The following is a 12994-nucleotide window of genomic DNA, read 5'->3' as shown; positions in this document are numbered from 1 at the left end:
CAATACTAAAACACATGAATAATGTATTTACCGAAACCAGGGGTTACACATTTTATGTTTTAGCACCAGAAATTACCACTGACATCAATATAAAGGTTTTATTGGGAGATCTGTTGTACGTGGATAGTATAAATTTCCAGTGGGTGACAAATCTCCCCCTTGTGTCGTAGGCCTTAGACACAGCATACATATCTAGAATCTGTGGAACATCTACTGTGTAGATACATTGTGAGTCCTATATTTTTGGTTGTTTATGTACAACTCACACACAAGTTTTCCCCACAGATAACAGTATTTCACGTTGGATCAGATGAGCACCAGGACATTGATGTTGCAATACTTACAGCACTGCTAAAAGGTGAGATGGCAACTGTTTTTTTTTTTTGCGTGTGTAATATTTGATGGTGTTTGTAATTTACAGCTGAAGAGAAACATTTTGTAGATACGTTACCTTTTACAGTATGGGGCAAATTTGCGATTCAAATTCGAATTTTCACATTTTTTTTTATGGTCAAAACTGTCAAATTCAACTAGGCAATTATCCAAACTTGATTCGAGTTTTTTTTTTTTTTAAATGTCACTAGATTTTCGATACTCTGGCCCTTTAAGAATTCTAATTCAGCTATTTGCCACCTAAAACCTGCCAATTACTGTTTTAAGTCAATGGGAGAGGTCCAGGGATCGATTTGCAAATGTTTGCAGCCTTCCTGACGTTAGTTTTTCTTGGAGAAAAAAACCTGAATCGAGTTTGATCGAATTAGAATCTAATTTGTTTCAAATTTTCAGGTCATTTAAATTCATTTGAGTTTTAAAAATTAGATTTTAATAATACATTTCGCCTAGTCGAATTTCGAATTCATTCGAATTTAAGGGAGTTTTAAAAAAACTCACATGAATTCAAAATTCGACTCTTGATAAATGTACCTCCCCGTGTGCATGTCACAAAATATTGTAGGATACGAACACCATGAATAGTCATCCAGAGTTTTACCATTTGCATTGCATTTGTTTCTTTTTTTTCTCCATCTTCTATATTTCTGTTGTATAGGAAGCTTGTCAATGAACTATGGAGTTGCGCTTCAAAAACAAGTGTTCTGGCTCCAAATATATAAAAACTGAACACTTTATTTGCTTGCTTTTTTTCTATTTGTGGCTAAGCAGCACCAAAAGCTAAAGTTTGTATATCAGCTGCTTACTTTCAGGTAAAAAAAAAAATCTACAGAGCCACTAGGAGTGATGATTATGCACAAATAATATTTATCAGTGTAATAGCTAACTTTGAGAAACCGAGCCCATTATTCAGTGCAAAAGATGGTTTTAAATAAAATACCGGTAAGCAAATCTGTAATCAAGCACAACATAACACAAAAACTGGAGCACAAACTGGTAATGCCCTCTGTCTGCTGTTAAGAATACAGAAATAAGCAGTAAAATATGATTGAAATGTGCAGTTAATTTATTTCTCTTTATGTTATGTTTGAAAAGGCACAAATGCTTCTGCTTTGGACCAGTTAGTGCTTACACTGGCATGGGACAGAGTTGACATTGCTAAAAACCATGTTTTTGTCTATGGACAACAATGGCTGGTAAGTTTTCATTTTGACTTAACATTAACATTGAGACTCTGTTTGCTTTGGAGACTTTTATGTTTAAATGATTTAACAGAGCATGCAGGGCTCATTTTCTAACAAAAAATGTACAGTAGTGCAGTCACCTAATTGTCATTTGTATGATGCAAAAATGCAGAGTGCAGTAAATAAGCAATGTTGTGTTTGGTGCACAATATCAGCGATTTATTTATTGATTTGTAAATGCAGTTGTTTGACCAGTACTTTGGCAACTTCATCTAACATGAAAAATAGAAAGCGCGTTTGTTTTGCTGGTGCTATCTCTGTATTTGAGTCTAAAAAAAAAAAACAGTACAGTGTATTTTGATAACCATATGTGTCTGGAAATAAGACAAGTAATTACAGTCACTCTTCTATACTTAGGTTGGGTCCCTGGAAAAAGCCATGCTGGATGCACTTGTAATGGACAGAGTTGCATTTGTCAAGCTTCTTATAGAAAATGGGGTCAGCATGCACAAATTCCTAACAATCCCCCGTTTGGAAGAGCTGTATAATACCGTAAGTTAGATGGGAGCAACATTTTTCTGTTTATAGACATTCTTAATACACTCTTACCAACATATTCTCATTCATAGCTACACATAATTGGTAACCTGTTTTAAATGTTAATATATCCATGAATATCCAAAGAATCATCATGTATTAACTCAAGTCATGACCCTATTTACAAAAATATCTTTTCTATTTTTTCCATTTAAAGAAACAAGGTCCTACTAACCCAACTCTGTTTCACCTAGTCCGAGATGTAAAACAGGTAAAGTAAAACAAAAATGAAACTCTATTTCATAACTTTTTTTTTATTTCTCCTCATTTAATGCATGGAAACACATTACTGCATTTGTCATGTACACAGCATTTTTTTTAACCAAGGGTTACCAAGTTTGGGATACATTTCCTTTTTCTGGCATGCGTATCATTATAATAAAATATATTTTCAATGTTTACATGATGGATAGCTTTTGAATAAATACAAATATACCATGAATATATCAGATTTGTCTTTCATAAAGTGAATGAAAGAAATATTTACAGTGACTTGTCTCTTTTCATTACATGGCAGTAACTCCTGTTATAAGTTATTATTCTGCTTGGTTTTGTTGTTACTGTCTATCTGAATTACATTACTTTGCAACACTATAAACTTGGTTTTCAATTTTTAGGGAAATCTTCCTCCAGGGTATAAAATTACATTGATTGATGTTGGACTTGTTATTGAGTTCTTGATGGGTGGAACATACAGATGCATTTATACAAGGAAACGCTTTCGAATTATTTACAACAATATACAAGGTGGCAATCGGGTACGTAAGTCGTTGAGGAGATAATTTATAGACTTTTATAGGATGAAGATGATGATCTACCATTTATGGTCTTGCAGTAGCTTGAAAATCATTATATTTTGCTGTGTGGTATACTATAACTTGATACAGGGAAGAACTCAAGACACTGAATTTTTAAACTGATTTTCACCTGCACAGTTCTAATTACATCTGAAATCTGAATGTTTTGTAAGATTCAGGCAACTGCTAAGTGTACAGGCAAGTCAAAATGTCTCATGAAGAAACCCAAAGGAATTGAATAGAGTAGATTCACTCAAGATTTTCATACTTCTCACGTTTTTCTTCAGAGATCTGGAAGAAACACTTCAAGCAATACACCACAGATGAGGAAAAATCACGAATCATTTGGAAACAGGGCTGACAAAAAAGAGAAAATGAGACATAATCAGTTCATCAAAACAGCACAGCCTTACAAGCTAAAGGTATGTGAGCACTCCTAAAGGAGTAAAGGAGGACATCCACAAAAAAAAACTTTAGTTATAATAATAACATAGTAATAGTAAAATAGTAATAACTATTTTAATGGTTTAAAAGTAATTTGTGAATGAAATTGCAGTTTATACCTTGATCTACTATGGGACTGATTCTTTAAACAATATAACAGCAGTCAGAGCTTTTTATTCAGCTGTTTGCAACATTATGTCACGAGTTGGAGCAAGTCGTACAGATAAAAGCCAGGCAGAAACTGCTTTCAATAGAAATTACATTTACAAATAACCCTCGGAAATGTCTAATGAATGCATGTTGGAAAGTTGAATAAAATTACACAAAAGAGTTTAGGTGGCGGACCCCTTTAATGACAGGCAGTTATTTGTAAGGGTAAAGGACATGTAGGAGCAATGCGCCTATCAAAATAAGCTTCTTTGATTTACACTGAGAAATTGTTGTGAGACCTTTGAGTGCTTGGAAAATTTTTAACTTATATTAATTTATGCAAGTATAGGGTAAGCTGCCGTATAGTTGATGAGAAAAGTTTAATTACTGGGAGATGCTTAATGTAAGGCAAGCCATAGTCAGGGCCAGACTGGTAATCTGTGGGTTCTGGCAAATGCCAGTGGGGCTGCTGTAAGTTGCCATAGACAGTGACTTATTGGGCTGTTGTGGGCTGTATGGACCCCTGTGTGGGTTGTATGTGCCTCTGTTTACCCAGGGCCTATTTTGAATCTCATTCCAGACCTGGCCATAGTGATTATAATTACTTACCTGATACCCCAGACCACCGGTATTCCTGTTTGCAGTAAATGGCATTGTTCCCGGGTACTTCTGTAGGAACACCACAACACAATCTTCTACTTCTTAGATCTTCTGATTTGCCTGGCCAGTTTGCATATGAAAATCCATCTTTTTGTTTCAAATTTTGGCTTTTGACTCTACACCCTACTAGAATGTAGAAGATGATGCAGAAGAAGATGGTGGGCTAGGTGTTTCTTAAGTAATAACTGAGGGTTGGTACACTTCAGGAGCTTACCTGGTATCAGGTAAGCAATTAGAATCACTGGGGGGCTAACATTTTGGCACCTCCCCCCCCATGATTATTTCTTACCTGCAACGGCATGGTATTTTTTTGGGGGGGTGCTTTTGCAGAAGCAATCTATAGGAAATGGCTTGGGCAACACAAATAATGGCTATAAACATTGGCGACTTCATTATAATATCTTCTACCTACTGCATTTTGTCTATATTTTTGCTTCTATAAGTGGATCCATTCATGAAATTGGTTAACCATCTGTGGTGGGTTGCTAGCAGGTTAGTAACCAGCCAAAGAGCCATTTTCCAATTTGTGTATATGTAAATGGAGCATGTTTAACATGTGTTTTGAATGTTAATAACATGTTAATAACTTGTCTGTCTATGTTCTGTGTATGTATTTTCTATATAATGTAATTATGTAGTGAAGATCTCATTCAGCCAGTCATAATGCTTTTTTCCAGCAGGATGTCTCTGCAGATGATAGTAAAAAGAAAAATACCAAAGAAGAAATTGTTGATATTGATGACCCTGAAATGAAACGATTTCAATATCCTTTCAATGAACTGTTGGTTTGGTCTGTGCTAATGAAGAGGCAAAAAATGTCACTTTTCTTTTGGCAACATGGAGAGGAATCCATGGCAAAAGCATTGGTTGCATGCAAATTGTGTCGGACCATGGCATATGAAGCAAAACAAAGTGATGTTGTGGATGAGATTGCCGAAGAATTTAAGGAGCATTCAAGGTATCTCTATTGGATCTTGTCTGTATTTCAGTCACTATAGAATAAACACAGAACCGTCTCCTGAAAATTGTCTGCACTATTCCATATAAAGGGAAGGAACTAAACGCTGTGAAAAACGTACTTTCATAACACAGTCCCACCACCTAGTAGTTTGAGCTGATCTATCCACACTCCTTCTTTTACCTTAATGGGGTACTGTATAATAATTACCCCCTGTTATTGTAATTCGATTAGATGGTTTATATTTCACATATTGCTATTTCTAAATTCAGTTAATATATTTTTCTGCCTCATAAGGTTTCTTATCTCTTGTTAACTTTGTTTTGGTAGGACAGCAGAAAGGTGGACATCTCCTATAAGCTTGACCCAGATAGCTTAGTATTTTCATGCAAATGAAATCTTCAGCAAATCTGTGTGAACCACGATCCATGTTTCAATCAAATAAGAGTTAGGGTAGCAAGAAACTCACAGTCAAAATGTACAATGGAGCCAATCCTTTTAAGGCAACCAACTATTGTCATGTGTATGATGCCAAATATGCATAAGTCGCAGCACATTTCCCATTCAAATGAATATGAAGTGGCTGCCAGTGGACAGGTGCTGTTTTCATGGTGATCAGAATGCCCTTGTGCTATTATACCAATAAAGATGTACTTCACTACCCTATAAATGCTTTCCATGAGTCTGTATTGTAATATTGTAATCCTGTATTAAATTATCTTTGGTTTTAACAGTGAATTTGGACAGCTGGCTGTTGACCTCTTAGATCAGGCATTCAGACAAGATGAAACCATGGCAATGAAGCTTCTTACCTATGAGCTAAAAAACTGGAGCAACTCTACCTGCTTAAAGCTTGCTGTATCCTCTCGACTCCGCCCATTAGTTGCTCACACTTGTACCCAAATGCTGCTTTCTGATATGTGGATGGGAAGGTTAAATATGCGAAAAAACTCCTGGTATAAGGTAATTTGCATAAATATTGCTGTGGTTCGTTCGGCAAATGCCGAATTATGGAAAGGTTTTCTCCATTTTCTCAGAATAATCCAGAATTATTTCCTTTTTCTCTGTAATAAGAAAACAGTACCTTGTATTTGATCCCAACTAAGATATAATTAATCCTTATTGGAAGAAGAAACAGCCTATTGGGTTTATTTAATGTTTACATGATTAAATCTGGAAAACCTCAGGTCCTGAGCATTCTAATTCATCTTTAAGTTAATGTTTAGCAAAATAACACTATACTGTTAACCGCTTTTTAATTGATCTTTAATTTTAAAATGTATGAATTATTTTTCATAATCTTTTTAGCTTGCAATTTGAACTGTATGGTCTCTGTAAGGCTGCAGTTTTATTGTTAGTTGTTTTACTTAACTTTTTTTTTATTCAGACCCTTCCAGCATATCTGATAGATAGCTGCTGAAATCCCAAACTGAAGTGCTGCTGGATAAAAAGCTAAATAGAGCAATGCAATAAATGATTTGGAATGCTTGGAACTTGGGGGTTTTAAATAATAGAACTTAGTCCTACAATTGCTCCATTTATTTTAGTCATATGCATATCCTGTAAAATATATTCTTATAAATGGTACTTTGTGATATCCTCATTTATCATTTGTGCTTAGTGATATAATTTGTGCTATATGACTCACTAAGTTTATTATAAAATAATATACCCCCTGTAATATATGAGAAATATAGAAGTCACCTTGAAGTTCTATGACCTGTATAAAGGCACATTGGGCCTATTGCTTTTTATGGTTATGGAACTCATCAGTGACATCTAATATCCTTATATTTCTACAACAGCTGGTACATTATTCCGTGTGTGCATATCTTTGGCTAACTTCTCTTTACACTGCATTTCAGGTGATTTTAAGCATTTTGGTTCCACCTACAATCCTTATGCTTGAATATAAAACCAAGGCAGAAATGGCTCATATACCTCAGTCTCAAGATGCTCTTCAGATGGCAATGGATGACAGTGAAAACAACTTTCAGAATTTACCAGAAAACATAGCCATGGTAAATTAAGGTCTTGTACAAATTTTGCAAATCACATGCGGTTTATGATTAGATCTAGTGGTAAGAAATTATTTGGATGCCAGGAGCATAATACATTTAATTTGAGTGTGGCACCAATGTATAATACTGAAAAAGATAAACCTATAAAAATAATTACTTTAACCTTTTTAGACTTTAGCACATTTAGTTGGGCTTATGTGGATGAAGTGCATAATTCCATAGACTGAAGGGAAACAGTTATAGTCCTCACAGGGACAACTCCTCACCCATCCTTAGGCTTACAGATGTCCATACCCTTCCTACGGATGGCACATCTCACAGGATTTCAGTAGGCTGTTCCACATCTATTACGATAGGCTACTATCCTATTACTGTTACTATTGGATAATATAGTCACCCTTGGGTTATCCTAGTTAAAACAAAAAACTGTTTCAAACCCCATATACACCATAGCTACTGTGAAAGGATAATAAAATTGTAGGTCTATCCAAACGTCTTTTACAACTGTCAAGCTTTATTGCTTTTACAGTGTGTGTTGTAAATCTAATCCTAGAGGCATACATCTGTTACTGGGAAAACAAATCAAATGACATACCAGTCACCAGTAAAACATATATTTTCTGTATTCTTTACCCGTTCATTCAGAATGTGTTGTAAGTGTATAACTATTAGTTACTGCAGATATTATCCTTAGAATATAAGCTACTTGGTTTTATACATCCGTTAAAATGTGTGTGTTTCTTTTTTTGCTGTGAAAATCAATCATTCTTAACCAGATGAATATTGTATCTTTTCTATTTCAGAATGTATTCAGGGAGGTTCGGCCTTTTGATACTATGGATGTAAAGCATGAAATTGAGACCCAGGCTAAACCACGGAAACTTCCAATTACACAGAAATTTTATGCATTTTATCACGCTCCAATTGTGAAATTTTGGTTTAACACAGTGAGTACTTATGAAAACTTGACCTCCAATGCAGTCATTTGCACAGTAAAGTGTTAATCAGGATAAAATCGAGATAGATATGTAATCTAGAGTTGTCAAACATCTATGGATTAAGATATGTGGCATAGTATCTGAGCACAGATAAAGTAGGCCGTACACATTAAAATCTGCTTGTTTGGTGAGATTGCCAAACAGGTGGATCTTTGGCAAATTTGATCACATACGTGCTGGGCCAAATCTGGCTGCTCAGATCATTTGGCCCTTGGGACAAAGATTAGATAAGAATGGAGGCTGATCCAGACCTGTAGAGAAATTTTAAACCTGCCAGTTATAGGGTACGAATTTGGCAGTTGGGCTCTAGAGGCTGAATCAGCAACTTACATCTGCCCAAGTAGGTCAAGATATAAGACTTGCAACAATCACGTCTTACAAACCTAGATTTATCACAACTATATTGTTTTCTGCCAGAAACCAAGTCAGTTATGGCTGTGTTTTATGTGTTAATATGCAATAGACATATACAAATGGGAATTAAAGGCACTGTGTCCCAGCCCTATTGTTGTTTTCTTTATAATGCGTAATAAGTGATAGTTGGGGTTCACCAGACTAAGTATATTCTGAGTGCAAATGCTACTTGGCCCAGCTCCGATATTTTATGTCTTGCGGCTGCCACTGTTGAGCAGGAAAGTTGTGATCCAGAAAGCCTTATTACAGTTTTCTTATTTTGTTCTTTTTAGCTGGCCTATCTAGGATTCCTTATGCTTTTCACATTTGTTGTTCTTGTCAAAATGGAATCATTGCCTTCAGTTCAGGAATGGATTGTGATATCTTATATTTTTACTTCTGCTGTTGAGAAAATTCGAGAGGTTAGTATATTTAATGTTTCTTTGCAGTAAGAGAATTGCACACATTATCAAGCAGAAAATGAGGTTGGCCTGTAATATAATCTGATTTTACAAGGCCAATTATTAAATTCTGATGCTAGTTGCACTGGTTTTTGTGCTGCCATGTATTATCTGTATTAATTACTAATCGGCCTTATATTGTGACATTTATATTCTATGTGCACTGTATATTTGAGTTGGTCCCTAAGCTCAGTAAGTGACCGCAGCACAGAGCATGTGCAGTGAATCAGCAGAAAAGAAGATGGGGAGCTACTGGGGCATCTTTGGAGACACAGATTTTTACTGCTAAAGAACTGTAGTTGCCTTGGGCTGGTACAGAAGCCCAAAACATAATGTACAACACTTCTAGTCTACTTCTTAATTAAACTTTAGTTCACCTTTAAGAAATGAGCCACAAACGGCTATTTCAAGTCTTTTATCGCCCAGGAATTTTGTAGCTATGTAAGCATGGGTACCTTAGCATTGGAAAATATGCTAATTATTTTTTTCTTCTATTATCAGATCTTTATGTCAGAGGCTGGTAAAATAAATCAGAAAGTTAAGGTGTGGTTTGGAGATTATTTTAACATTACCGACACAATTGCCATCATTACCTTCTTCATCGGATGTGGACTAAGGCTTGGGGCATATCGAGATATGCCTGAAGACCAGTTGAAAGATGATTATAAATACCTTGAAAGCATTTCATTGGCTGGGAGACTTACATATTGTCTCAATATCATTTTTTGGTATGTCAGGTTACTGGATTTTCTGGCTGTTAATCAGCAGGCTGGACCTTATGTTATGATGATAGGAAAAATGGTAAGTTCTTATTACTAATAAGTGTATTACCTCAGGCTGAATTATGGAAGAGCTGATCTATTTCTTCTCCAACTATCACGTTTTCCTCAAAGATAAAGATCTACGTTTTATGTTTGATTTACTTCCCCAGAGGCAAACTAACACAAACAAATGTCCTTTAATATGTTTAAAAATCCTTTTTAACCTAAGCTTCACAATTACAGGGAGGCCTAATGGAGAGATTTGTGGGCCTTTAGCCATGAAGGAGGCTGCAAATCAGGCTAGGTCCATTTTCTGTAAATCATTTAAGTGGATCTGTCACCCAGACATTAAAAGCTGTATAATAAATGTACTTTTCAAATTAAACATGAAACCCAAATTATTATTTTTTATTTAAGCATTCATAGCTGTTTTAAACTTGTTTAAAAATCTCAGCTGTCAATCCAATATTGCCTGCCCCTCCTTTATGCCTTAGGCATAGAGGCGGGGCAGGCAATTACTTTCACTTTCCATTTTGCACTTCCTAGATGTAACTGCCCTTCCCACATTCCCCCTGTTCTCTTCACCATTTAATTGTGTAGCCAGGGCAATGGGAATGGACATCAGGTCCCCCATTCTGGTGCACAAACAAGATTCTGAGATGATGCAAGGCTTGTCTTAATAACAGTGTCCACAAAATGGCTCTTGCCTGCTTGCTATAATTATTAATTCCCAGACAAAAGGAAACAAGATTCAAAAATTTTTTACAGTGTAATTAAAGTTCATTTTGCTTGACTAACATGATAAAATAGGATTTGGAATTATTTTTTCAGGTGACGGATCCCTTTTAAACCATTTTTCCTTACCTCAATCCTAATAATGCACTGGGCCTGACTGGTTTTAGAGTAGAGCAGGGAAGAGAGGGCATTTGCTTAAAAAAATGGCAAAATATAGAAGTACGTGTTGAATATATATGTATTTATAATGTAAAACATCTCCCAGCACCCACCTACAGCCTCCTGATGCAGAAACTGTGTAGTAGTAAGAGTTCACTACCAGCTAGAGCGTTACAGATTGGGTATCCCTTTAGGGCAGTGACAGAGGATAACATTCCTTTCCATAGCACATAGTGTAAATTGCTGGAGGTAAAATACTTAAATTGCATAATCATGCAAAAAATGCGTAAGATAGGATTTATGACGTATTCTCACATTGGGGCTCAAGCACATCTGTACGTTTTTACTACTGCATCTCTCGAATTTCAGTGTCAATAAAATATTAGATTTACCTTGCCGTTGACTTGAATGAGTCATATTGAATCATGTTTACATGATGAAATTACATCGGTCTCCAAAAGAAGTTAGTGGCTTCGGATTCTAATGTACAGATATGAGCAGTCTGAACCGGTTTTGCAAGAACACATTTTCACTGTAGTTGCATTAGAAAAGTGTGCTTTAACCTTCCTATGTCACAATGTGATCTGAAATGGTTTAGTCTGCTAACCTCTTCATTCTTTCAGTGTTTATTAATATTATTATCTATTTATATTTAAATTGAACTTTTTTTTTTGTTTGTTTTTTTTACTTTGACTGTTGTGTTTGTTTGTTTGGAAGCTTGATCGATCAGGCTGTGATATACATTCGAATAGTTGAATATGCCCCTTATTTAGATTTATATTACCTTAGAAATATTTCCAGACATATGAGATTCCTTTGAGAAAAGTTATCCCTAATTTGGGTAAACCAAATGCCTGACCCTAGCAGCCAGCAGGTGTGTTGTGTTCAGGCCCAGACTAGTAACCTGTATATTCTGGAAAATTTCAGAGGGGCTGCTGTAGGATGCCATTGGAGGGAATTATATGGCTCATTTACAAGTAGAAGGGCAAGAGAGCATCCCTTAGTGCTCATGCACAGAACACTTCTGTCCCAGTACTTGCTGTGGTCTCCACTTTGTTCTGGATACAAGGTGCAATGGGCACTTGTAAGTCTAAAGTTTCCCACATATTGTCAACAGAATACCCCATTCCATTGTGAGTGCTGAGAATCACTGCAGATACGTGTCACTGTACATGCCACACGATTATGCGATATGGCTGTTTTAGCTGATACAATTCTGAACACCCACAATGGCAAGGTTGACAAAAACCGCATATTTGTCATTGTCCTACTTTACAAATTAACCACAAGTCACTCTTATATTTTTAGTTTTGAATGCCCTGTCCTTTACTCTGCAGGTGTCTAACATGTTTTACATTGTTGTCATTATGGCTGTTGTGCTCTTGAGCTTCGGTGTTCCAAGACAAGCCATTCTGTACCGTCAAGAAGAGCCATCTTGGCCACTTGCAAGAAATATTGTTTTCCAGCCTTACTGGATGATCTTTGGTGAGGTATATGCTTATGAAATAGACGGTAAGATTATTTTTTTTTTTAATCTACTTCATATTTGATTTTAAAAATATGGGTACTGGGTTTGTAATACGTAACACAATTTAAGGAAGCATAAGTCCTGAATATTATGTAGTAAACATTTGCATACAAATTTTGACATGTTATCAAATTCAACAACAAAACAAAAAACAATTTCTATGCATTTTTTCTATATTCACTTTCAAGTTAAAGGACCAGTAAAATCAAAAATTTTTAAAAAAAATTTGTTAGTATAGAACGAAATAAAAACACCAAGACAAATTAAACTTTAAAATAGCAATGTCTTTTTAAGAAATAACTTACAGAAACTCTGCTTCCTGTCCTCTACAGAAAAGGTGACAGGGTGACGACGATCCATCGTGCGGCGCTCGATTTCTTCTCCCATATTCTACTGACAGCGTGTGGAAGGTGATGTCAGCGCTGCTGGAGTAACAAGCGCTCACAGCAGCAGCTGGCATACTTATTGACCGGGCTGGAAACTGGGAGCAGAATGGGCAGCATGGAGTTCAGGGACTCACTGTTTCTGTACAGATCCCTCTGTTGGATCTGAGTTCTCTGGAGCGCTCTCTGTGCACTGGCAGCCGTATAGTCAGCAGGTTGCAGGTCAGCACGTAGGACTGCCACTTGCGCCTCTTCCCTTGTTGTGTGCAGGGGCTGACCTGCAGATATTAATGCCTGGCGCTAGGAGAATGGCAAGCCTATATGAGTATTAGATGAGGCAGCTTGTGCCCAATCCTTCCCAGCAGCAGAATGGTC

The 12994-nt window shown here is 36.2% G+C and overlaps 1 protein-coding gene across 5 annotated transcripts in view; it reads left to right on the top strand.

The window, feature by feature from the left end:
• Window positions 1-12994, top strand: part of trpm7.S (transient receptor potential cation channel subfamily M member 7 S homeolog) — a 60742-nt gene that overhangs the window by 24932 nt on the left and 22816 nt on the right. For 4 of the 5 annotated variants that reach the window (XM_018255397.2, XM_018255398.2, XM_018255395.2 and 1 more), the window contains 13 exons: window positions 286-358; window positions 1486-1586; window positions 1992-2126; window positions 2329-2382; window positions 2789-2929; window positions 3256-3390; window positions 4900-5180; window positions 5915-6143; window positions 7046-7201; window positions 8005-8148; window positions 8886-9014; window positions 9555-9854; window positions 12046-12220. In XM_018255397.2, coding sequence (XP_018110886.1) covers window positions 286-358; window positions 1486-1586; window positions 1992-2126; window positions 2329-2382; window positions 2789-2929; window positions 3256-3390; window positions 4900-5180; window positions 5915-6143; window positions 7046-7201; window positions 8005-8148; window positions 8886-9014; window positions 9555-9854; window positions 12046-12220 — 2053 coding nt within the window. The remainder of the gene's footprint in view (window positions 1-285; window positions 359-1485; window positions 1587-1991; window positions 2127-2328; window positions 2383-2788; window positions 2930-3255; window positions 3391-4899; window positions 5181-5914; window positions 6144-7045; window positions 7202-8004; window positions 8149-8885; window positions 9015-9554; window positions 9855-12045; window positions 12221-12994) is intronic. The other variant, XM_018255396.2, reaches the window with a different exon arrangement.

Source organism: Xenopus laevis, chromosome 3S, assembly GCF_017654675.1.
Source record: "Xenopus laevis strain J_2021 chromosome 3S, Xenopus_laevis_v10.1, whole genome shotgun sequence".
NCBI classification, from domain to species: domain Eukaryota; kingdom Metazoa; phylum Chordata; class Amphibia; order Anura; family Pipidae; genus Xenopus; species Xenopus laevis.
This window is presented reverse-complemented; position numbering and strand designations above follow the sequence as displayed.